The sequence below is a fragment of the Centruroides vittatus genome, unplaced genomic scaffold (assembly GCF_030686945.1).
Source record: "Centruroides vittatus isolate TY-2023 unplaced genomic scaffold, ASM3068694v2 contig_620, whole genome shotgun sequence".
In the NCBI taxonomy this organism is placed as follows: Eukaryota; Metazoa; Arthropoda; class Arachnida; order Scorpiones; family Buthidae; genus Centruroides; species Centruroides vittatus.
The window spans coordinates 2,136,381-2,163,808 of record NW_027122381.1 but is presented as its reverse complement, the minus strand read 5'-3'; the positions used below and the strand labels follow the sequence as shown (position 1 = coordinate 2,163,808).

Sequence of the window (27,428 nt, the reverse complement as noted above, 5' to 3'; positions counted from 1 at the left end):
ACTGGCAACACTTAAGCGGAGAAAGAAGAAGCCATGTTTGTTTGAGAGGATTCCTCAAATTCAATCGCAATATCGAAAATGATCGGTCGAAACGAAGCATTAGACCGAAATCAAAGGCGTTGTTTGGTATATATTTACGGTAATTATTTGGATCCCACGAACGTATAAAGTAGCCATGTTTATTAATGTCGCGTCGAATAAAAATGAAAGTCGATAGTCTGGTCGTTTATCATCTGGTCTGAATCATCATGGACGGAAACAAGGATGAATGCGAGAAATGCATCAGCTTCGCCGTTAGATTCATTAACGAGGGAAGGAGAGATTTAGCCTTGAAGTATTTGCATAAAGCGGACAGGTTATATCCTTGCCAGAAAGCTCGAGGTAAGCTTCCTCCGTTTATAACATTTAATAATTAAAATCCCATGTAAATGTCGTTACCGCAAATCAAATGAAAGTGCATAAAATTGAAAGAAATAAACACAAACGCAACGACAAACTTGCCAATAGAAAACTCGGATTATAACACCGGGCTGACTCCATACCTAGGAAAGGAACTTTTCCAGATGCATAGGAGAGAAATAAAAAACAAATTCTATCTTGACAAAATTTGCACCACTTTTAAGCATTTATTCCATCTTCGTCCACTCTATTGCAATAATGGGTTCGTACCTTTCTTACTAGACTATTACTATTAATAAAAAAGATAAAACCGTAGAGTAGAATACGGAACGGATGATAGAATCGTACCGTACCTAATGAGTATTTTGTAAGGGGACGGGTAGACTCGGTGCAGATGCGGCCCCGAATGCCGGAAGAGGTAGATCGGTCGCACCGGGTGTTTGGGGGAATTATTCTAATTTCTACCTGCGGGCGCCGAGAGCGTTTGCGAATCCGCGTTTGCCGAGACGATACGTTAAAGGTGTTTTCTCCGGAAGGCGGAGAATTTCCGTCTCGGACCGACGACCGAATCCGGAGACGAATTCTCGGCTACCGTGCCGTAAACAACGGAGAAAGTGCGGTGCGTGATTGTCTTTTTACCCGGACGAATATTTGCACTTTTATTTAAGACCGAAAAATGGTTAGTGTTTTGTCGACGGATCTTCCAATCTCCGGTCGGTCGGTATCGAGCCTGCTAGTTTTTAAGTAAATTTCGATTACGTTTTGTATTCTTAAAGATCCGTAAACCGTTTTCATTTGGGTTCGTTCGGTACGCCACCTTGCCGTATCTGCTCTTTTGCATTAGAAAGAAGGATGTGACGGCGTGGCGTGTTAACTAAATGGTACGTATTTCGTTCGATTAAGATCGAGAAATTGCGCTGGAATTATGACACGTGTGGAATGTTTAAAATTTTCCACCGACGGATAGTATAGGAAATATGTTTGGCATTGTCTTGAAAATAGAAGCTTTCTCTGAGATTCTTGAAAATAGAAGCTTTCTCTGAGATTCAATTTTTGCATGCTTTTTTCTATTTTATTGCCAAATTACTTAAATAAAATTCTTAATGCATTATATTATTTATAAATATTAAATATAACTTTTCTAACGCTAAGGTCGTACCCAAAAAACCATTCTTTATCGTGAAGTATTTTCTGAATCTATTCTGGTTTTAGATTGATTAGGTCAAAATGTACATATCTGAGAATAAAACTTTGTTTCAAAAATCAATATTTTTTTTTTATATCCATGTGCTTATTTGCAAATTCTGTACCTCTTCTCTAATTTATTTTGTTAATAGTTTATTCTTTATATATTGCATAATTAAAAGAAGTATGGTGCATTATCTCTACTTTAAACTCTACTTAATTTGAGCCAATTTTATTCTTTTTGCCATTAAATACTATAACAAAAAAAAAAGTAATTCCAGATTATGAAAGTTTACTTGAATAGTCATTTTGATGTGTTTTCTCAATAAAATTTTTCTCTTTGAAGTATATAATTAACTATAAATAATAAAATAGCCTTTAATAGCTGCTGTTAATATTTTAGATAATTTTTTATGGTTATACGGTACAATTAAAATATGGTAATACAGCTATAATTCTTGAATATTTTGCCAATATGTACTTCTGTTCAAACAGAAAATAATTATTAAATAGATTTCAATGTATCAAGTATAAAGAACAAACACCAAAATTCAGCGCACAAAACATGCTTTAATGCTGAAACATATTTTCTAGTATTTTAAACAGTCAACATCTGGTTAAGTTGTTTCTGTAATATAACAGAATGTGATGGAATGTACGGTTTAAAAAATAGAGTAAGTTGTCAATTGGAAACACCTTTCACATACTGATAGATGATGATGATGATGATGAGGAAAATTAACACAGTAGACCCGTGGTAATCCAGCCCATCTAATCTGGCACCCCCTATAATCCGACGTGCATATAATAGTACTTACAAAGCACATTTATTATGGCAAATCTTCATCAATGCATGCTTAAACATTTAATAAATTTACAAAAATACAAATACGACTTTTTTACAAAGGTAAAACCTTGCTTTAGTCCATCTTTTCGCTGTTCACACAATCGGCAATCCATAAAAATTTACAAAGTTTCGGAGGCAACCTTCCTTTTGAGGCTGTTGCTTCTGCCAAAAAATGTAAAAACAGGTAGAGCAGGAGTGGCGAACCTATGGCACGTGTGCCCAAAGTGGCACGTAAGAGAAATCATCTGGCACGTAATGTATCATGTGATTTTTGTCCTTTTCAATCATCCTTTCTGTTTATCACCTGATCATCCTTTTTTTCAATCGCATGTTTTACATTTATTTGAACTAAAGCGTATTTGTTTAATTTCTTTAAATATCATTATTCGAAGTCTAAGATTTTGGCACACATTAACATCTTTAAAGCTAAGTATGCTTACAATATGGCACGTGGACACAAAAAGGTTTGCCATCCCTGAGGTAGAGCGTCCTCTGGTTTATTGCCATTATCATATCAATATATTTAAAAATAATAATAAAAAAACATGGCGAAAAGATGGACTAAAGCAAGGTTTTACCTTCATAAAGAAGTCGTATTTATATTTTCGTAAATTTATTAAATGTAAATAACGCCAGCCATGTTTTTTTTTATTATTTTTTTACTTAAATGTATTGATATGATAGTGGCAATAATACCAGAGGACGCTCTACCTGTTTTTACATTTTTTGGCGGAGGCAGGTCGTCTTCGAAACTCGACACATATTGTCTCGGTTTGATTGTGAATATGATTGCTGGTGTTCATATATTGCTACCACATCGTACAACGCATATCTACACGTGTCACAATGGCTTCGCAAACCCAAAAGCGGAAGCACAAAACATTAACAATTAAAGAAAAAAGTGAGATTCTGGACTGCCTAAATTGTAATGAATCTTTTAGTAGCTTGGCGAGTGAATACAGCATAGGACATTCCACAATTTATGATATTAAAAAGAACTGCGAGAACATTCACAAGTTTGTGTCAACCATTGACTGTGGGCCAGGCAAGAGGCAGACACTCAAGAAAGCTGAAAATCCAGAGGTTGAAGAGGCTTTTGTACATGTGATTTCTTCAGGAAGAAAACAGGCATAAGCCTATTTCTGGGCCCATATTGGTCATGAAAGCAAAGTTTTTTTACAAGGAGATAACAAAAAAAGACGACTTTGTAGCTAGCAAGGGATGGTTGGAACGCTTCAAAATTTGTCATGGAATATGTTTGATGACTGTAATAGGAGAAAAACTCTCTAATGATGCATCCTGCATAGAGCCATTTAATTTGAGATTTTTACAAAGAGTGAAAGATTTAGATCTTTGCCCTTAACAGGTATACAATGCAGATGAGTCAAGGGCAAGATTCTAGGTCCGAATGACACGGGGGAGGGGGGTCAAATTGTCGACCTCCCTGGGGGAGCAAAAAAGTCAAAGGAACCATACCTGTATATGTGCGCATTCGCGAGATATAGCCCTTGAAAGTTGGGCCTACGTCACGCGGGTTGGCGGGCAAAAAAGCCGGGTCACGTGACCCAATATTTTTTTTGATTTTTTCCGCCTCTCAGTGTTTAAAAAAAGCGTGCCCCCCTTTTCTAGCCCCTCGTGCACGCCTCCCCCTCCTGTCCGTGCCGCCGCCACCGTCTCCCCCTCGCATGCAGCCCGTGGGCCAAGTCTCCCGCCCGCAGTCATCCGGAGTCGCCATCTGTTGCCTGTAAATACAAGAATCTATTATTATTACACCTCTTTCCTGAGCGGGGACTCGAACCCTTGTCCCAGCAGGCACCACTCCACTTCTCTATGCACCCGCCCGCCAAGTCGCTCTGCCAGAACCTATTCAGAATTCATATTTCAGGCTATATTTCACTAAAAGTGATCGAAAACGTTTTTATGAAAATTTTAACAGTATGCTGGACATATTTAGGTGTGAAATAGAGTTTATTTTATATTTCAGGCATGCGAGCTTGAGGAACGCACTGCGCATGACTGGCCATCATGCAGCCCCCACCTCCGCCAGAGATGCAGCGCGCCCGACCACGCAGCCCCACCTCGGCCGCAAAGTTGAAGCGGGCCCCTCACGTGGCCAATGGCGAGCCGGCCGCGGGTCACGTGACCGCGGCATGGCCTACCGAAGTTTTATAAGCCCATAGGCCGCCTTCGGGCATTTTCGGCCGGTGTTTGTCACCTCAATAGTCGGGAGTGCAATTCAGTAAATGTTCAATAGTTGTGATATTCGAGGCAACGGAAGAAGTAATGGTACGTGTTGACAACTTTCAAAATCCGAAACTACGTAATTTACTTTACTTCTTCCCAATACTAAAGTCTTTTGATAACGTACAAACTCGAGTGTGGATTAAGTGAACGAATCGGACAATCGTCGCGAAACGATTCCGAATGAGACGAAAAGGAGGCTCCTGCAAGTTGTGTATCATTTCGGTATTTCCCTAAAGTTTTCTGAATAATATCACAATAATTTGGAGCAAGTTCTGCACCTGTGAGGTAACAACAGCATCATTCAGTGACAGAGCAGACTGTTTTAGATGATGCATGGAAACTCTGTTAATGTTACCTATGGTAGCAAACATGGCGGCTCATCTCTGAAACAGTGGGGATGCACGTTCTAACCTATTCTAATAAATTACCCCTATTTAATAATTTGGTTGGCAATAATTGTGGTAATTTATTAGAATAGGCTAGGTTAGAACGTGCGTCCCCACGGTTTCAGAGATGAGCCGCCATATTCGCTACCATAGGTAACATTAACCGGAAACTCGTTCCGCGATATCATAAAAGCCATGGTCGAGTGAATGTGAATCGCTTTCCTCTTTACATAAACTCTTCAGTATAACCGATCTCAGCGTAAGGAAACCTTCTACCGTTTAAGTCACGATAATCCTTACATAATTGTCCAACGGTTATGTTCGAGAGACAAGAAATCGACAGCGAAGGCACGATTTGTTTCGTTTCTAGTAAAAGATTGTTGATTCCGCTCATTTTCGATCTTGTATTTCGTAAACCATTAATTATCGTGTCACCATCCCGTAATCTCTACATAAAAACTTTTCCTCGTGTGAAGACTGCAAAGAGCAATGGTTTTCAAAAATCAAATGTCCAGAATGAGATGATAACACTTGTTGGAGCTGCTTTTAATCTCATACTTGGTATTGGCTCGTGACAACTGTCTAAGCGATTTACTTTTACTTTCTCCACATATGTTATCAAAAGACTTAGTCTTTTAGAAATATATATATTTCTTTTAAAAGTAACTTTGTTACTTCTTTGATGAAGTAAAGTAAATGATATTGTTTCGGAATTTTTAAATTGTCAATTTGTAATCACATAGCAATGTAATGTCAAATTCGCTTTCATCGTCTTGATTATCACAATGAATGAAGTCAGGACATAGTTACTGTACTTCCAAATATTGCGTTATTTTAAAGATCATCCAGAACATGTGAAACTGATTTCAGTTTGGTGACACATTCTGTCTTCATCTGATCTGTTGAAAGCATTGCTCTCTGCAGCTTTGAGTGTTAACACAAGGAGAAGTTTATATGTAGTGATTGCCTTTTCATTCGTACTTCGATTACAGCTTTCCTGTGCATCAAGATTTCCGGTTTTGACCATTCACAACCCGGAAGTTGAAGTGTAATCGATGGTTTAGGAAATGTAAGGTCGAAAGTGAGAGAAATGAACGATCTGTTCTTAGAAACGAAACAAATCGTGCCTTCGCTGTCGATTTCCTGTTCCTCGAACATAACTGTTGGACAATTACGTAAGGATTATCGTGACTTAAACGGTAGAAGGCTTCCTTATGCTGAGATAGGTTATAAGACCGCTGAGGATTTCGTTAAAAGCTTGAACGATGTGGTTCGTATGGAATGGATGCCTAACCTCAACGAATATGGATTAGGACTTGTTTTAATCGTAGCTTGGAAAGTTTGGCGGCGAAGGTTTACATGTGACGATCGACCGACGTTTCTGTCTTCGCCGACATGTCTGCATCATCTGTATACGTGTGTTTTCTGATGTACCTGTGCACGAGGGCGACGAAGAGAAACGGCAGGGGAAACACGACTGGCCAGCGAACAGCGAAGCTTGTGTATATATATATGGTGCACGTTACCGAAGGATACTTGTACGCGAAACCTGGATTATATGCGATTGTTCGGACACCATCTTCGTCGTCGCCGACCTCCGGGACATAGCCGAGGAGGAGGCGGCGACCGGCGACCTCACCCCGTTCTACACAAGATCGGAAACAGGCTAGACGTCGTCAGGTAGCGAGAGGAGGAGACTCTGTCGAAGGTGAGTGCAGGATCTGTTTTCTTGGCCTTTTCGGTAGTTAGAGCGTGTTAGAGATAGCTCGAAATAGAAGAAGCGCGTTTTGTTTACATAGGAGCGGTGTCGGAGAAAGCATTGCCTAATTAGTCTTATTAATCGGGCTTTTCTTTGGTCGTTGTCGACGTGTGTCGTTAGAATAGGGCTTGCTGACCGTTAAATGCGTGACAGGCTTAGCGGAAAGAGCGGCGCGAGTCCCAACGGCGCTCCCCGGAAGTGGCGGTGGAAAAGTGGCACCCTCGTGTTTAGGGGTTTTTAGGAGTTTCTAGTTAGTTGTAACAAAAAGCGTTTGAAACAGAAATTTTAGTTGTACTTTCGAAAATTTTCACTTTTAAATTTTACCCCATTTTTGAGGGTCTCGAAAAGTTCACATATAGTCATTTTGGGGGGCCTATATCTCGCAAAGGTGTGCTCGTACACCCATGGTTCATTAGACTTTTTTTGTTCCTATCAGTATGCTCTACAGCTCTGTTAAAGTCCCAACCGCGTCATTCGGACCTAGAATTGTACCGAGTCAAGGCTTTTTTGGCATGTAATACCTAGCAAAACGTTTGTTTCACATAATGAGAAATCTGTACTTGGATGTAAGGTGAGCAAAGAATGTGTAACCTTCTACCTTGTGCTAATGCTTCAGGCACGCACGGGCTAAAGATGGTGGTCATTGGAAAATCAAAGAATCCATGAGCATTCAAAAACATTGATTTACCTGTACGTTATTACGGACAAAAAAAGAGTGTGGATGACAAAAGACATTTTCAAAAAATGGTTTGATGAATGCTTCATGCCAGAAGTTAGGAAATGGTTGAAAGATCATAATCTACCTCGAAAGGCGTTACTGCTTCTTGATAATGCTCCCGGTCATCTGTCCGAAGAAGAACTAACAACAGAGGATAAATGTATCACTGCAATGTTTCTTCCACCAAACTGCACTGCACTGATCCAACCAATTGATCAGCATATCATTTAGTTTGTCAAGCAATACTATAAGAAAAAACTGCTGCTGACGGCCATATCAAAAGACCAACCTATAGAAAAAACATTAAAAGAATTAAACATGAAAGACTTGGTTTTCTCCCTTTGTCAATCTTGGAATGCATTGCCCTCATCAGCCATTACATCGTCAAGGAAAAACTTATGGCCAGAAATTGTCACCACTCCCAGCACTGCTCCTCAAATCAGTGTTACTTCGGAAGTCATAGAGCAACTTGCTACTGAAATGCAGATTAGTTCAGAAAATTTGGAAATATGGTATCGTGGAATGGATGAAGAAGAAAGTGTGTTCCATCAAATGTCTGATGAGGAGATTGTCAACCAAGTTTCTATTCCAATAATAAATCAAGACAATGATGACGAAGTCATCGCAACTAGTCCACAAGTGTCAGCTAAAGATGCAGTTAACTCATTTGAGCTCGGTATGCAATGGACTGAAGAGAGTGGTGCATCGTACAATGAACTTTTACTTCTGAGGAGACTGAGAGGCAGTCTTACTCTCACGTTTAGCAAATGTAAAACAAAAGAAAATTGATGAATATTTGCATGCACCATAAATTTATTTGTTTATCCATTTTCAAATTAAGATCATACATACTATGTATGTACCTTGGAAATACTGTACTTACATATGTTGTATGTAATTGATTAACATCAATATGTTTGGTTGTTATTTTTTTGCAAGTGCTATAGTGTTAATGATGATAATTTTATAATAAACCCTATGCTATCTATTGTGTTGTTTAATTCACTAAGTCCCATATTGAATATTATGTAGTACATATAGATTTGATCTTACCATTTTTATAAGTATGTAATTTGTCAGATTACAAGGTACTCCTTTTCAAAAAAGTTCCGGACTACAAGGGGTCAGTGGCAGTACTCTATAGTCCGACAAATTCGATCATCCGACATCACCTTGCAAAACATTTGTCGGATTACGGCGGGTCTACTATACTGAGTATTATTCATTAGGCAATGCCAAAAATAGATTTACAAGTGGAAGAGAAGGAGTCTGAAATTCATGGCAGAGACCTTTCTAGAATCTTCCTCAGGATTCATTAAATTGGAATGTGGAAATTGGAACGTTCTGCATTCCAATTTAATGAATCCTGAGGAAGATCTCCTAAGTAGATCAAAAACGTTAGAGGTTGCAATTGATTTTCAAATTTGCAATTAATTATCCTGGAGTTTCTTTAAAGGTTCAATTTGTTGCTATATTGTATAATATATTTCAGGCTTGAAGAGTTTAAACAGTAGAAAAGTGCAAAAACTGTAAGAAAAGCTTTATTTTCTTCTTTTTCATCCAAAACTGCAGATGCTCCTAGAGAAAAACTACTGGATCTAGATAGCTCAAATCTTAAACTCGGTCCTCTCCTATCGGTGAAAACATGCTGGCAAAACTTCTGGGTTTATAGGTCAAATTCACAGGATTCCACACACAGATTGCTTTTTACTTTTATAGCTTATTATTGCTTTTATTACTTTCATGGCTTAATTTTATGCTTATAAGGATAAAATTGCCTCAAAACAAATCATTTTTATTCAAAATTTCATCTAGAATATCAAAAGCTGAAATTTAAGAGTTAAAACTTTTTTTAGTGATTTTACTAATGGCATATTGAAAGCATTTGATTGGTCATCACCAAGGTCTGTCTAAACTATATCTTGTCTTAGGACTTGATGTAATAATACAGTCATTAATCAAAAAACAATTGATATCCAAACAAAAACATCTAAGATATAAAACACTTTTGCAAAGTCAAAAATTATGAGAATTTAGATAATAGGCAAATTTTTTCTTGGGAATTTTTCTTTTGTAAAGATAAGCTTGACATTTCAAAGTGGTATCCGAAAGAATTTTACCTGTATTGTTGTTGTTTTCTACATTTCACTTCTAATAAGAAAAAATTTGACTGTCATCTGAATTGTCATAATTCTTTTACATCTCAGATGTTTTAGGGTTAGATTATAATATACAATTGCAAAGGTAAAGTTGCTTAATTTTTTCCCAATTTCTGGGTGCCTCGCTTGTCTTGTGGATAATCCAACACTGGTAATAAGGTATCAGTTATAATTTATAATAATGGTATATAACATTTTTTTAAATTTAATTACATGTACTGTATTCTGTTTTGTTTTTTTCATTTATTAAAAGAAACCGTCTTTAAAACAAGTTAATTAACACTGTGTACACAATAAAATCATGTTTGAAACTAATGCACATCTCATTAGTAATATGTAATTAGTGCTGGAACTCAGAGACAAGTTTAAACTTGCATAAAATCATCTGATAATGTATGTCTTGTATAATGCAATTTCCTTTAACATGGAACATTTCTCCCACTGTACTAGTACAGGAGGGTCTAATGATGTGTTCACTTGTTTATAATCGATCAGCGCCGCCGTAACTTATCCGTTACAATTCCCAGACACGCACCTGTTATCAAAGAGTTGACCGTTACGATTTGACCGTTACTGAATTTTATTTTATATATATTATTAATAAAAATGAAAATTAACAACATACCAAATCATTTTTAAGGTGATTTAGATAAATTAAAATTTTGTGCTTATACATTGTCATGAAATTAGTATTAGATCTTGTTCAGAATGTGTTAAAATTGTTTTTACAGAATATTTATCTTGATCAAGAAAATTGCTTTTATGAAAAGCAATATATAATAGGCTATATTTTAAGATATAAAAGTGAATCTGTTTTAGAAATTTTTTTGGATTTCAAAGTTGAAAAATTGCGAGGATAAAAGTGAATTTAAATGTAGAATATAAACCTGATTTGTGATTCTTAATGATGATAAATAAAATGATTAAATTTGAAAGTAATTCTTTGAGGAGAAAATTCACTCATATAATATTTGAGCATTTCTTCACTTTAGTTAATTTTTATACAAAAATATCTAAAATATCTTTATATGAGAAGAAAATTTTTTTAGTTACAGCATCTAACCTTTTCACATTATTGCAATCCATCTTCAAAGCAATCCATTAGAATATGAATTTCTTCAAAGTTTATTCGTATTTATATTTTAATGGATTACCTGGAAGATAGATCACAATGATTTGACAAGATTAAACTATGTAACCAAAAATTTTTTTCAAATAAAGCAATTCCAATTTTTCTAATTGTATAAAGAGAATAGTGATAGTGACTTTTAAGTTTTAATATAAAAACACATATGTGAATCATAAAGCTATTGGAAATTTATTCTTTCTGTTGTCACTTAATATTATTTAATTTCATAATTTAATTTAATTAGTAATAAACCTTTTGTTAATGGTAATTTATGGAAAACTAATAGCAAACACTATAATGAGTTTACATATTACTTTCAATATTAGAAACAAAAGATAATAAACTCTTCAATCTCATAGCTATATTTGGTGTAATTGCACACACAGAGTAAGTATATCTGGGGGTTCGCTCCCTGTTAACCTAATGGTAATTTCAGTCGTGACGTTTTTCCCTAAACCGGCCAATCGGCATTTTCCTACCAAGGACGATGATACTGTGCATTGTCGTCGTAATATTTGATGTCTTTTGCACATGACTTCTAACAAATAATGTGATGGTACAAATATTATTAATTTTTAACAATTTGGTTTAATTATTTTTGATAAATAGTATAACTTTACGATATTCCTCGATTCATTTTTTTTATACATATTTTATCACAGTGATAGCAATCTTTATACAATTAATAATTTTGAAAATATATAAATTTATAGACTATGTAATAAATCAATTATTTTGGGTGCTATAAATAAAAATTTTAAAAATTATCAGTTTTCTACATGTATTAATTCCTTAGAATGTTCATACAAAATTAATTTTTATTTAAAATGTGAAATAAAATGTCACGATGAATCACAATCAGTTATAATGAGTTATAAAATCTGACCAATAACTACTTATAGACTGTTCTTAATGTTGCCTATTAGCAAAATAAACATGATAAAATTACATTGTACTTTTAATAACTGTAATAACTATTATTTCTATTCCAAACTAAGTATAGTTCAACTAATATTACTTAGACTATAATTGCAAGTGTCAAATATGTCTTTTGTTATTTGCAATTCATTGTCTTCTATCTTGAAAGTTGAAACGAACAAATTTTTGGGTCAACCAAAATCTTGCATACTGCACAAACGTTAAATCGCACGACTCGGGACTTGCACGTGATCTTTACGTAGTATCCGGCAGTTCCGATTAATTTGGTTAACCGTCAATAGGGTCACTAATGTCTACAAAATTTTGTTGTGTTTTCCAAGTTAACCCTCTAGATATACTTACTGTATGATTGCGCGTGTGAACATTTTATGCCTTCTTCATAATTTTATTTTTTTTACTTCATAAATCATAACATATTTAATATAAAATACACAATTTTAATAAAATTATACAATTTAATCAAAACAGATTTAATTAATCTCCTCGAGAAACTGATCACAGATAACGGCTATTCTTTTCATCCTAAAACCGTTCCTACCGAAAATGCCGAAAGAGACGACGGTCAGTGCTATAAAAGGTCGACTTTTATAAACGACGAAGAAGATAAAGAAAACGAATATTACGTGGACGACGAAGACGACGAATATACCGAGCAAAGCCTGGAAAATATTCAAAGGTAGATGAAATTTAATTTTTTTTTTTTTTTTTTTTTAACATTTTTAATAAAATAATAAGAAGTAGGATAATTTTAATTTTGAAAGAAAATAATTTTTATAGATTTAGATAGTAATTGTTAAAATTAATATTAAAAAGTTTAAAATATATTCTGATTTATCTGTTATTGATAAACATTTGTTGTTAAATGTTTTCTTGATCTTTGTCTTTTGGATGATGTATTTCAAACAAAGAAATAAAAATTTTTATATGGCAACGTGTTAGTGAAAAATTTATATTAATTTTTAAAAATTTATTAACTTTGCTTTGGTGTTTTTTTTTCTATTCTTTTATATTATGTTTTATTTCATTATGATAATTTGATTATTGTGCTTTATTTTCTTATATGATTCTTACAAGTTAGAGTATAATTTCTTTTAATTAATTAAAGAAAAAGTATGAAGTTTGTTTAAGAATTAACACATAATTTTTAATTCTATAACATTAATTAAACATATCCTCATTGTCATTTTTCTATATTAAATTTTTTTAAAATTTAAAGATATTTTTAAACTTAACTGTTTCATGAAGAAAATGGATATATCTATATTTATTTTAAATGCTTTAATTTGACTTGTTAGTATAGTTTATTTTTAGGTTTTGTTGATTGATTGTTGTAATGTTAAATTACATTAATCGATCAACATTTAAAAATTGTTATTTAAATTTATAATGATAAAAGAATGCAAAAATAATTTTTCAGATTTTTACATTATGATAAATATTATAGTATATTGTATAACAATAAAACATATTATTAATACTTACACTGAAGCCATTTACCAGTTTATTTGTGTGTTAATTGTATTATTTCACTTATGAAAGACTGAAGTTTTTTGAAAACTGCAATATTGTTACTTAATAAAATAAGTTTGAACTTATTAGTTTTGTTATATTTTACAGTACAATAAAAATTGAAAATTGTATCCCATTTTAAGATTTTCATATTCAGACAAATATTATCAGCCAAAAAAGTAACTTTTTGTTAGTATGTCTAGATATTGGTTAATATAAACATGCAACACAAAATAAGCCTAATATGTACTGTATGTATTTTTTTTTAATGAAAATTTTTAATGCTAATATTTTTAGTATATTATAAAAAATTTTAAATAATGTATTTTTGTTTAATTTTATAAGGAATTTGAAATTTTGTTGAGAAATAGTAGGTTAAAAAAATTATAATTACTCTGAAAATATAATGGCTAATTGAATTAAATAAACTTCTTAATCTTGGAGATCAAATAGGTTTGTGGCCAAGGTAGTTAAGATGTCAGTCTATGGCTCTGGGGACTAGAATCAAAGCTATTTGAGCAATTTGAGTAATTTTTCGGGGATGGTTGGTTACAGATATGTTAAGCCCCACCTTTATCATCCAGTCAAACACTAACCTAACCATAATAGGTATGAAAAAAGGTCTTTTTAGTGCTCACAGGGTGGAAAGTGTTAAAAATGGGGGAATCCTTAATCTAGACTGAAAGCTGAAATTAAATTTCTTGCTTTTCATTTGTTTAATTTGTTTAGCAAAAATTTATCAATATATAATAAATAAATATTTTACTATATAATTATTGATACTGTTGTTGATATATGTTAATACTATATAATTGTATGCAGATCAACCCTTACTGCACAACCTTCTGGCACTAATTTTGGCTAGCATAGTTTCAGATTGCTTTGGTTGCTGCACTGACCTGTCTCTATTGTTTGATGGCACTTAATGTTGCCAAATGTACAATAATTATTTTTTTGTACAATGTCACATTGTGCATGACATAAGACAGTACTTTAACAATGATGACAAAATGTACATTAATTTGATAAGGTGTAAGTTTCTCAAATTTTTTAATAAAAGTTTACATATTTTTAGTTATTTATTTACTAATATGTCTTCAAATACATCATCAGAATAATAAATATAGGTATTAATATATTGTTGGTAGCCCACTCATTCATTGGAGATGACCAATGGCCAAGCAGTTAAGATATCAGTTTATATGGAAATTAATTCAGACAGGTGAAAAAACCTCAAGAATTTTTCATGCGATTGTTTGTCCCATCTTGAATATGTGGTGTACTGTCTTGTACTTCCAGCTGCCCCATTGTGAACCTGGGCTTTTTTTTATCAAACCCATCATGGACTGTTAAAAAAAAAAAAGCTTAGTGTCCACAGGGTGAAAAGAGTTTAAAAAAAATTAATCATCTATTTGGATTCCCCACATTAAATGTGTGCAGATGAGCACTTATCATTTTGTGATTAATTTAAAAGGTTTTATTTTTATCACTTGTTTATTATGTGAAAAATGTCCTGAGTTACAGAATCAAGAATTTATTGAAGACAAAATTACATTTTGATTATATTAATGAAAGAGAATAATTTCAAATATTTTAATTTTATTTAATTTTATACTTTACTAATAAATATTTTTTTTTGTTTTATTAATAAGAAATTTTTTCAAATTTTGTATTTTTATATACAGTGAAATAAAAGTTATAATCTTATATATAAAATTCTCCTGTCACAATGTTAGTTACCGTACTCCTCCGAAACGGCTTTACCGATTTTTACCAAATTTGATATGCATATTCAGTAGGTCTGAGAATCGGCTACTATCTATTTTTCATACCCCTACACCATCTCCCCCCTTTCAAAAATATATTTATATATAAATTAAGGCTTTTATGTCCAACAGATGGCGCTACCTTCCGACGAACTAAGTTTGCTTTTCTGTCAGGCATTATGCTTTTCTGTGAGAATGGACTGAAGCAGATCATTTTCTATCTATCTATATAAATAATATATAACGTTCGTTTGTTCTTTTCTATGTTGTTTATATTAGTTTTAGTTTACGTTGTTTAGCATCGCGCGTGAGTTCTTTTGTATTTTATTTAAATTTGAAATTGGTTATTCGGAACAGTATTCGAATGTTGTTAGCCTGACGATGGCCATGGAATGGGCCGAAAACGTTTGTTTATGATTAAAGTTAAAGGTTCTCAGCATCAAGGTGTTGTTGTCTTACAGTGTAATAGAGTCTGAGTGAGGTTAGGAGAATAACTATTAATTATTCCTATTTTATTAAAATTATTACTTAATATAAATATTAATATAAATAAAATATAACGTTCGTTTGTTCCTACCGATTCCTTTGAAATTTTGACACAACGTTGCATTCGAATACGCACGTGTTTTTATATAATATACATGTCGAAATTCCCCCCAGTGGGGGGAGATGGACGGGATTAAGGCTTACCGTGAAGAACTCGGCTTCTATTATACTATTTTACATGCGTTTTTTGCGTTTTTAATTGCGTTTTAATAGGTTACGTCAACAGAATATACACTAAAAAGGGATTTTTCGATATTCCCCAGCGGGAAAAGTGACGGGATTAAGGCTTACTGTGAAGAACTCGGCTTTTATTATACTATTTTAGATGCGTTTTTGATTGCGTTTTAATAGGGTACGTCAAGAGAATATACACTAAGAAGGAATTTTTTGAAATTTCCCCCACGGGGGAAGTGTTACACATTTATAATAGATACATTTTGAGCCACAACAACGCGTGGCCGGGTCAGCTAGTCTTATATATAAAATTCTCCTGTCTCACAATTTTTGTTACCGTACTCCTCCGAAACGGCTCTACCGATTTTTACCAAATTTTGTATGCATACTCAGTAGGTCTGAGAATCGGCTACTATCTATTTTTCATACCCCTACACCATTTCCCCCCTTTCAAAAACATATTTATATATGGATTAAGGCTTTTATGTCCAACAGATGGCACTAACTTCCTACGACCTAAGTTCGCTTTTCTGTGAGGCATTCTGCTTTTCTGTGAGAATGGACTGAAGCAGATCATTTTCTATCTATCTATATAAATAAAATATTTAATATAACGTATAATATAAGTATAAATAAAATATAACGTTCGTTTGTTCCTACCGATTCCTTTTGAAATTTTGACACAACGTTGCATTCGAATACGCACGTGTTTTTATATAATATACATGTCGAAATTCCCCCCAGTGCGGGGAGATGGACGGGATTAAGGCTTACCGTGAAGAACTCGGCTTCTATTATACTATTTTACATGCGGTTTTTTGTGTTTTTAATTGCGTTTTAATAGGTTACGTCAAGTGATGCCGACATTCTAATTTGTCTCATTTTTGTGATCTGCAAAATTACTAAAAAACATTTTCAGTGTTTATTAATGTTATATAATAATTATTTATCTGAAGTAAATCATTTATTTTTATGTAGAATAAGAAATTGTAAGGATTATTACAAGATTTTGGGAGTAAGCAAAGAATCAAAACAAACAGAACTTAAGAGACAATACAGAAAACTTTCTTTATTATATCATCCAGACAAAAATAGAACACCTGGATCAGAAGAAGCTTTTAAAGGTGTTTATAAAATATTTTTGATTTCCTATTTATTGTTTTAAAATTAATTCTGTTATATCAATAATTTATAAATTTACTGGTGATAATAAGTTATTAATTAAAATGTGAAATGTTTATCCAGCTATTTGTCAGGCATTTTCCACTCTTAATGATCCAGAAAAAAAAAAACAGTATGATTTGTTGAAACTATATGAATCATCTGGAAGAAGACATACTCATTCAGAAAATAAATTTTATAATAATTCTCATGTGTATAATAAAGGTATTTTTTTTCATTTTGATAATTTAAACTAAACAAATCAAATATTTTAATTCTCTGAAATTGTTTAGCACCAAATCGTTGTCCTCCCCGAGAAAGACGATGGTATCACCGAAGAGAAGCACAGAGAGAACCTTTGGTAGGAATAAATTTTAATTTCAGTTAAAATAACTAATGTTTTTACCTCTACAGATTATATATTAAAGGGTAAAATATGATTTTGTGAACAGAAATTTGATCCTAAAATTGATTTAAAAATTAGTTTTGGTTCAGTTTTATTTTAGATTTATTTGAATGAGTTGATTTATTTATTTAAACTTTTATCATCAATATTGCAGCAAACAAAATTTTCAAAGATTTATATTTAAAAATTTTTAAACTATTAATTATATTTACAAAGAAATTTAATTTAAACAAATAATGAAATGTCCATGAAATATTGTGACCTCTGCAGATGAATAATTTTCCATATTCAGCATTTGTTTATGTATTTGTATGCTTGCTTTAAAATAGAGAATTCATATTGCCTTTTATAAAGACAATAAAAGTTGATATATGGCATGGAATGCAGTCATATGACAATCTAATGTTGTCCTGTGAAAATTTAGTAGGAATTTTTCTATTAAAATTTTTGAAAAACAAACTAATCTAAACAAATATTTAGAGTTATTTGTGGCATATTATGCATTTCTCCAAAACTAATTACTGAATATAACATTAATTGGTCATCACTAAATGTCAGACTTTTATATACAATGAAGAAGAAGAATATAGAGAAAAAATATATTTTGTATAAGTGAGATGCTGACAATATTTGTAAATACAGGTTAAACTTTTAATGATTGGGTTAGGCAGTTTAGTGGAAACTTTTTAAAATGAAAATGAAGATGAAATATGATGAGTTTTCAAATGCTTTGGTTTTCCTGTGTATAATCAACAAAGTTATATTAGCATTGTTTAAGCAATCTTCAATAAATGTAATTTTCAATCTTTTAATGTTTGAACCTGGAAGCAGCAAAGAAGTTTAAAAACTTAAGTGTTTTGTCATTATTTTCACTTTAATTCTTACATGTTTTTTTAATCATAACTTCATTGACAGATAGAGTAAAAAGGCATAAAATGATTAAGATCAAATTGAATTAATCAAATTTTATGAAATTTAATCTTAAATAAACTTTCTGAAATTTAATTGGTTTAATCATGATTCTTCAGTAGTAGTAAATTTTCTTAACATTATAATTTAATAACCAATTATGCTGAAACAATTTGTGTTTATTTAATTTTGCCTGAAATACAAAAATATTTTAAATTTAACATTTTCTGTATTCAAATGTTTTAAAAATTTTTAAGTATTTTAGAATAACAAAAAGAAAACTTTAGTATTGATTAAGTAATGATAAATTGTAAAAGTAATTCAAATTTCTTGGAAGAAAAAATTTTAAATTGCAAATAGACTGCTAATTAAAGCATCCAATTTAAAAGTTTATTGGCATAGAAATGGGAAAGAACAGTGCTGAAACTTTGATATTGTTCTTTGTTTGGATCCAAACCAAAGGAACTTTTTTGCTAAATATAAGCCAAAAATGTTTCTTTGTCAATACATTTTTCCATTTGATTGCTTTAAATAGCAGTCTACTTGCAATTTTACATAGTGGTACTGAGTTTTGTCTGTTTTGAAAGAAAAATTCCGTGGAATGCTAGAAATGATCAATTATCAATCAGAGAAACAGTAAAGATTAATTAAAATAACTAGTTCATAAAATTACAAAAGTTTTGCAACTTCATATATATATAAGTTATACCTTAGTAGGTTAAAATTTTGATTAATATTGACTGAAAAAAATGTTCAAATACCAAAACTTTTAATTGTTGATTACTTTTTCTCTAATCAGAAATAATCATTTGTGTAACTTACAATTAGGAATTTTTGATTCCAAGTACTTCGATTTGGACTTGTCTCTTTCACTTTTCATTTTTACTTGCACTTGATACTTGATCTGAAATTCAACAAGTCTGAGTCCTAATATATTTCAAAAACATTAAATAGATGCCGTTGTTCATCAAAGCATTATTAATAAAGATGAAGGAAACAAAACATAATTAGTAAAGCTAAATGATTACCAGATTAAATTGGGCTACATTACTACTACTAATAATTATTAAATGCAATACTTAGGAATTACTTTCAACTGGGACGGTGGATTCCACCCACATCTAGACCAACTCAATATCAAAATTAACCAACTCATTAATAATGTTATATATCTAGCATCAAGATTAAGGATTTCGAATTTAAAAATTCACTTGAAGATGTTCCATTCATTTGTAGTTCCAGCACTCTATTATGCTAGTCCCATTTGGGCTTTGGATTTTTATTCAGAATTGGAGAAATATCACATTATATTTTTACGCAAACTCCTTCATATTGAGCGGACGGTTCCTGGATATGCAATTAGATCAGAAATAAACCGATATCAACTTTTTCCTCTATTTCTTAATCGGTTACTAAAATTTTACTTCCGGATACTAAACACTGAAGATGATAATATAAAATTTCTGTTTCTCGAAATGGCAAATCAAAGTAAAATTTCAGTCAATAATTATCGTACATGGTATCAAAGATTCAATGAGATAATTCAGTCTTATGGTATTTCATACTTGTTGCTTAACTCAAACGAAATCAACTGTAAATATGCTTACTCCTTAATGATGAACAATGCTTTGTCACAATCTATTGCTAAAGATCAAGTCGCTATATTAAATTCAACTTATCACCATTGGTATCTGAATATGTTACATATTCCATCTCAATCGTGCATTGCTACGGTAAATTCTAACCTAAATGTAAAGCGTACGCTACTTCAGATGCGGCTTAATTATAGTTCAGTATTGATAGACAACGTATACATTGACTTTGCTAGGGAATGTTATTGGTGTAAATCTCGGCCTTTTTCTCTATATCACTTACTAACAGCGTGCATAGCTATTGAAGATGCTCAACGTAAATTTCAAATAAAAGAAATTTTTGCATCTACTCACGAACGAAATTTTAGATCCTGTCTTGACAATTTATCGACAATTAGTATGTATAAGATCTACAATTTTTTCTCCTATATAAATAAAATGTTGTAAAATCAATTATAGCATCATAAGAAGTATTGTATAACTTAAGTTGTTTACGTATAAAAAGATGTTCAAACTGAAACTAACGCGATAACGTTCAAAGATTCTTTGTATATCCAGGAACTATGTAACTAATCTTCAGCAAATTTAAAATTAAATTGTAATATTAACTACTAGATCCCCCTGTAACAAAGTAACCTTACTACAATAAAGTGATTGATTGATTAAAAAAAAAATAATAATAATTATTAAATGCAAAATAAGAGATGGTGCCAACACCTACCTCTAGTATCACATTACTCTGGATTTAATAGTTATTAGTATTGGTAATGTAGCCTAGTTCAATCTGGTAATCATTTAGCTTTAATATAATTATTGGGCTCTGAATGTGTTTATACATGTACATAATTAGTAAGGACTAGATTCAAAAAATGATCAAATAATCAAATGATTTTTCACAAATTAAACAACATTGTTTGCAAAACATGAGCGCACACATTATGTTTGTTAGTTTATTTTATAAAAATTTAAAGAGAAAAGCAAAGGAAAGTAAAAATGCCAAAAAAACATCAAAACTGGAAATTCTTCAAAGCAGTCTCAAAGTCAGAAGCTTGATGACTGAATAGTCTGGACGGTTAAGGTGTCATCATATTGCTCTGAGGATCTGGGATCTAGTCTGGAATAAGCAGCTTTTCAGGAATTTTTCATGGGTGGTTTTGTCCCATATAAATCAGGTCCCACTTCCCTGCCCAGTGCTCAGATAAGGTGGATGAACCTATGTCGGGTATGAACAAAAATGGCCTCCTAGTGCCTGCAGGATGCAAAGTAAAAAACCTGTTCCATTTGTTGATATTTGCTTTTCACCCAAACTATTGTTATTGAAAATTGCTTTTAAAATTTTATTACTTTCAAATTCATCAGACTATTGATTTAATTTACAAAATATGTTTTAAAAAAATCAAGTAAAAGTGTTAAAACAATATCAGTATAATATAGATGTCATTTTTGACATTTTAAATTGTTTGGCACGTGGAATTAAATTCATTTTATCAAGGGGAAAAAAGGCAGCATAAACTGTATAATTTAAAGCAAGCATTAAAGTTTAAATATTTAAATTAAAAATGATGAAATTAGTTTATGCTTCTTTATCGATACCTTCAAATAAAATTTATACCGTATTAAAGTTTTTAATTTCTGCTGTTATTTTAATAAATGGAAATAAGCTATTAATTATTTAATTACTTTTTCTTTAGTAATAATTTATTTCAGCAATAACATTTTTTCATTAACTGTAAAAATTCTGCTTTGAAATACTTATAAGAAATTTCCATTTTAAATAGAAATATACTCAATTTTTCATATTCACAAGGGTTCCCTTAGCAACTAGCTTGTCATTATACCATTTAAAACTTTACTGTCGTAGATTCAATAAAGTTTTAAAAAATTAACAACAATAAAATAAATAGTTTAACTAGCATTTATTTATAATTTAGTGTAAAAAAAAGGAGTAACACATAAAATACGATAAAATAAAAAGCAAATCCGTTGTTCTTATTTTCTGTTCCAAATATAGACTGCGAAATGACATACCAGACACCAGTCTCGGCAGACATAACATATGCACATTTCAAAAAGATTTGCAGAAAGAAATAAAAAATAAACAATTTTTTTTTTTTTTTGATTCTGTCTGCAAACACGAAGGGTCAAGTGTACATTTGTTTAGTTGTTAAGCAGTTTAATTTTATTATAAGTTTAACATAAATAGATCATAACATAAATAATATAATCACAACATGAATATAAATATAATCACAGAGAAAATATTAAAATATATACAAATTTAGTAAAAACTGGAAGAATTTGAAAAATTTATAGTAATAAATCCAAAAATTAATTAACATATTGCATAAATTTGCTATATAATACTTTTATAATAAAACAGGATGACTTAATATCTATAACAGGATGACAATGGCTTAATAGCAAAACTTCTCTTGGCTGCAATCTGTTTATCTCTCGCCTGTACTCTCTACATCTCCGAACCTACTTATAGTCTGTCTAAAACACCGTAAGTTATACAGTTATTAATAATTGCGTCGGCATTAACTTTTATCTATTATCCTTTACGGATAAAGTTATTTCTAAAATTATCGAAGTCCACCGTTTAAAAATAATATCATTAAAAAGAATAGTAATAAAATTCCTTTAACAGTGTTTAAGTTAATTAAAATTTAAAACATTATAATTGTATATTTGTAATTTTACTTAATTGTTCCTTATAATTTTATTTAGAAAATTTTCCCAAGAGTTGAAGACAAAGAATTTAAACATTCTGTATTACGTCAAAGAGTCCTTCGAACACGATTATACCGGTAGCGTTTTACAGTTAGAAGCAGAAATCGAAAAAGAATACGTATTTCATTTAAAATCGTCATGTTTCAGAGAAAGAAATTACAGTGAGTATTTTATTATTAACTTCTATTAAGTGAAATGTTATAGCTTTAATTGTTCATAAACAGTGTAAAACTTTGTAAGAAACTTATTTATACCTTTTATTTAGTATAATATTTATAATTTTTATTCTGTTAAATTTATTATTTTGTAGGGAACAAATTAACTACTATCTTACTTTCATTTATTATTATTTTTTATTTGTTTTTTTTTTGGTGACTAAAGAAAACTAGAAAATACAGAATATAATTCTTCTGTTAGAAATCTTGCCTGTTCACTCTTTTTATTTAAATGTATACAGTTTCTTTAATAATGGAGTGTCATATATATATATATATATATATAAATAAAACATCACATCAAACCTGATACATAGCAATAATGTTAATGGAGAGTACTTCACTAATATGTATGCTTACCTGTGTATTTATACTGGTTAATTTCTATTTTAAATTATTTAAATGCAATTTAATTAATATTAGTGAATTTCATCCAATTTAAATTATTTAGAAAGGAATTTTATTATCTCACAAATGTTCTTGGATCATTGATCCCCCTTTGTTCACTAATTTTAAAACTTTTTAAACATTTCTTAGTTTGCTTATCTTAAAAACTGGAATTGACTGAATTTTATTTTCCTTATTCAGTCGTGCAAATGATTTCATTTTTTGTTTATCGCGTTTCCGGTAATAAATCGATCTTCGGAGAAGTTTCCTTAAGCATTCCGGAGACATTATTTTCCGGTAACAAAAAAGTTAATAATTGATTTTACTACATCCGATTAAATATAATTCAGAATTACAGAATCTTGGATTGCATTCACCGGGTTAAAGAAGTTCACTATACAAGATTAAAATTCACTTTTTCTGTATGACTCCTAAACTACTTATTTACATTTGTTTTGATTTAACTTAGTGTTTAGACATATAATTTAGGAATTATAAACGAATCTGTATAAAATAAAATTGTTTTTTCTCTTCAACTTGTATAAGCAATACTTTAAAAAAACATTACTTATTATTTTTCTACCTTCCAATTAACACATTTCTGAATATTTAATAAAAGAATAAATATATTAGCAGTAATGCTATTAAAAAATTACATATACTCTAAGTAAAAAATATAAAAAAACATGGCCGACGGTAATACATTTAATTGTATAAATAAATATATAAACAACGTTTAACAAGAATTACTCTGTTTCCGTTTATTCGTCCGTCGTTCGCTCCAGATGAGTCCAATTTCACAATCACTGTTTTGCATTTCATTCCGGAGGCAGTAGCCTCTAAGGAAAGGTCGCCTCCGTGATTGTGAAATTGGACGTTCATCTGGAGCGAACGACGGACGAATAAACGGAAACAGAGTAATTCTTGTTAAACGTTGTTTATATATTTATTTATACAATTACATATACTCTTTTTTATATTTTTATGTGAAGGAATAATTTGTTTAGATGTTTTTCTATCACTTTATTTATTGTCGAGCAATAAATCATTTCTTCGTCCCAAATATCATTTTCATTTAATAGTTTTCCTACCGGAGACAGTCAAAGCAATGCTATTTACTTATCAGTTAACAGCTGGGCCATTTCTACCGCGGCGGCAGTTTTTTTTAATACGGGTCGACGTATCCTAGCAAAAGTTATCCTCGAAATTCCGTTTTCTTCCGATTTAACTATTAAAATATTATAAACAAATTTAAATGCTGGGGGTTAAAATGTAGATAGTGCGAACCTAATAACTGGGAAACGCAATATCTGCAACATTTTAACGGCGGAAGTTCTTAATCAAAAAACCGTACTGCAATTTACAATAGATGCTTTCCCGTGTGGTTTGTGTAAAAAATTCGAGACTAATTTATTAATTTAATCTCCCGACCCCAAAATATTGTATTTTCAACGTATTTATTTATTTACAGAAGAAACAATGATATGGAGAGCCAAGAATTTGAAAGATCGAAATTTGGAAGAAAAAGCCAAAAGTTTGCAGACGCCTTCTTGTGATACTTTACTTCAATTATATCATAATTGATTTATATAGAAGAAAATTACTCAAAATATGCAAATTATATTACTAAATCATTCTCTAAGCAGTGCTCTATCAAGTTAATTGTTACCTTTAGCATCCGTTTCTATAACAGATATTTTGAAACGAGCAATATTTTACGATTACAAACATCCACTAAATTGTACGAGTTATTATAAGATCACCTAATATTTTTTATTAAACCGAAAGATTTAGTATTGTTGTGGACTGTTTAAAAAGTTTCTTTTGTTTGTTCACAATAAAGTTACCTAAATTATGACCCTTGGTTTTCGTAGTTTTTTTAAATTATGGCCACGTCGATATTACGCGTAACGAACGACAACCGTCACCTTGTAACAATTTAGTTACGATAACGGAGTTCGAAGATGGTTCAACGTCGATTACGTTGGCGTTGCGCTAGTATCTAGCGTAATCGAGCCCTATCGATAGAAAATTTTGGTCTAAGGCAGCTCTAGCTTGGTTGCCAGAAATCGAACGCGTGGAAAATCGTATAACGATAGTTACGATAACTTCCCTTCCTAAATATTAAAACTTTATCACTAAATCGCAAATTTTGATCGGCCGAAGAGCCGTGGCTAGAGCATTTGGCACGGGAGACAAACTCAAATATGGCGCCTTTCGAATAAGCCTTCCAATTAGCCCGTTACCAATTTAAAAATCAAAAATTATATAAATATTATATGTAGGCTATATTTATATATTTTATTAAATAAAATATTGTGATTTGATTTAAAGACTAATGAAGGCCGTGGCGTTTTAGTGGAACGTAAGAGAATTTGTTCTAGTGCTTACAAAATTTATTCTTTCCGTATGACAATGTTGTAGTTAATCCACATTGTAGAGAGTAACGAAAATCTATCGGCCCATAGATTTTCGTTACTCTCGTCAGGTTACTCTGGTGGTTGGCAGGCATTTCTAACACTTCAATGAACTTCTGGAAAATTTTGAAAAACGGTTAGTAGAAAAACGTACGAGTACGCGTGATAACATAATATAATACCCGTATGAGACAGTTTTCTGTCAATTTTTTAGTCGGTCCACGTAACAATTTTGGCGTCCCGGTCACCCGCCTTTCCACGACCCCGATGGACGGAAAGAACGCCAATCGCGATTTTAATAATCTTCCGACCGACAGATGGCGGGCGGGAAAAACTAATCTTCGATAGCCCCGCGTATTTCGTGCTTCCCCATAAAGCGGTAAAATAATAATTGAAAATTTGGAGGTTATTTTTGACTTTTATCCTACCGTTTAACGAAGAATACGAATTCTATTCCCGTTCTCGTTCGTGGGGGTCGTCGATTGAAGCCGATATATTTTGTCCTGAAAATGGTAAACGTGGCGCGTGATCTAACATGGCTGGAAAAGTATCGTATACAATGCTGTAATAATAAACGTGTATAAATATTTTCAATAAAAATAATTATAACTTAACAGTCGTAAGGTGTGCAGAACTTTTTATCGCGAGATTTTAACTTCGTAACAATTTGTTTGGTCGTTGGTCTTTACCGACGACGCCAAGAAAACGAAGTAAGAGACAATTGGTGTGGGAACAAAAATTACAATGCAACGAAATCGTTTGTTTGACGGGATGAGTCGATGCAACACCGTGGCGATCCGTCGAGGGGAAGTTCCTCTCGAGAGGGCTTTATATTTAAAAAAAAACTCCCGTATTTATAAGTATTAGAGGCGTGAAGAAAACCCGGGAAATTTTGGCGTTGGTCGTGCGCGAACCAGGAATCGATTACCCGTGTTCGTTGGTTTTATCCACTCGGCCAATGGGATAAACTATTCCAAATGTTATACAAAGACTAAAAACTAAAGTAATAAATAAACTGATGCCTGCCAACACTAACAGAAAAGATAGACTCGCTTTACCAAGAAAAGAACACTTCTGCCATTTGGCAAATTATATTTTTTCATAATTCTATTCAATGTAGCGGTTGAATTTTGTCCCGGATTCTTTTTCCTGTTACTATAATACGCTTGTCTAGCTTGGAATATACTTGTGAGCACTATGATGACCTTTTCATTCCTAGACTTATTACATCGTCTCTTGACATAAAATAAATTGATATTCTATGCCTGGTCTTGTGTCTAACGACGGTGTAATAAGTGTAGGAATAAAGAGGGTCCATCCCAGGCTTGTGTCAAACGAACAAAAACGATTGAATTTAACAAATATAAACAATTTATTATCACGCAACATTGTACAAGCGATTATAAAAAAATATTCAAATATAAATTCCTATAAAATAATACAAAATTTTTCGCGTAAATTGCTGGTAAAAATTTTAAGCAAAAAAAAAAAAATGCTTAAAATACTCGAATTTATCATTTAAGCAAAAGTTATTCGCCGCCGTCTTTTTAATGGCAGATGGTGACTCTAAGTATCCATATTTCACAATTTTTTTGATAAAGCTAACCGTGATGTCCGCTGCTACTGTGATGATGATGATGACCTTTACCGTCGTAATAATGGTGCTCGTGCTTGCTCTCGTGATGATGATATCCGCCGTCTCCTCCACCTCCGTGGTGGTGTCCACCGCCTCCGCCGCCTCCGTGGTGTCCACCTCCACCTCCTCCTCCGTGGTGATGTCCTCCGTAATGGTGTCCACCACCACCTCCTCCGTGATGTCCTCCGTAATGGTGTCCACCACCACCACCT

At 32.1% G+C, this 27,428-nt stretch overlaps 1 protein-coding gene across 1 annotated transcript; it reads left to right on the top strand.

Moving 5' to 3' along the window:
- On the top strand, nucleotides 1-25,021 carry LOC136979438 (dnaJ homolog subfamily B member 12-like). Its single transcript, XM_067275430.1, has 8 exons — nucleotides 1-381; nucleotides 12,234-12,441; nucleotides 16,739-16,884; nucleotides 17,006-17,146; nucleotides 17,215-17,282; nucleotides 22,231-22,334; nucleotides 22,559-22,722; nucleotides 24,635-25,021. The coding sequence occupies exons 1-8, from the start codon at nucleotides 249-251 to the stop codon at nucleotides 24,745-24,747; spliced, it is 1,077 nt and encodes a 358-aa protein (XP_067131531.1). The 5' UTR covers nucleotides 1-248; the 3' UTR covers nucleotides 24,748-25,021.
- The last annotated feature ends 2,407 nt before the right edge of the window (nucleotides 25,022-27,428 follow it).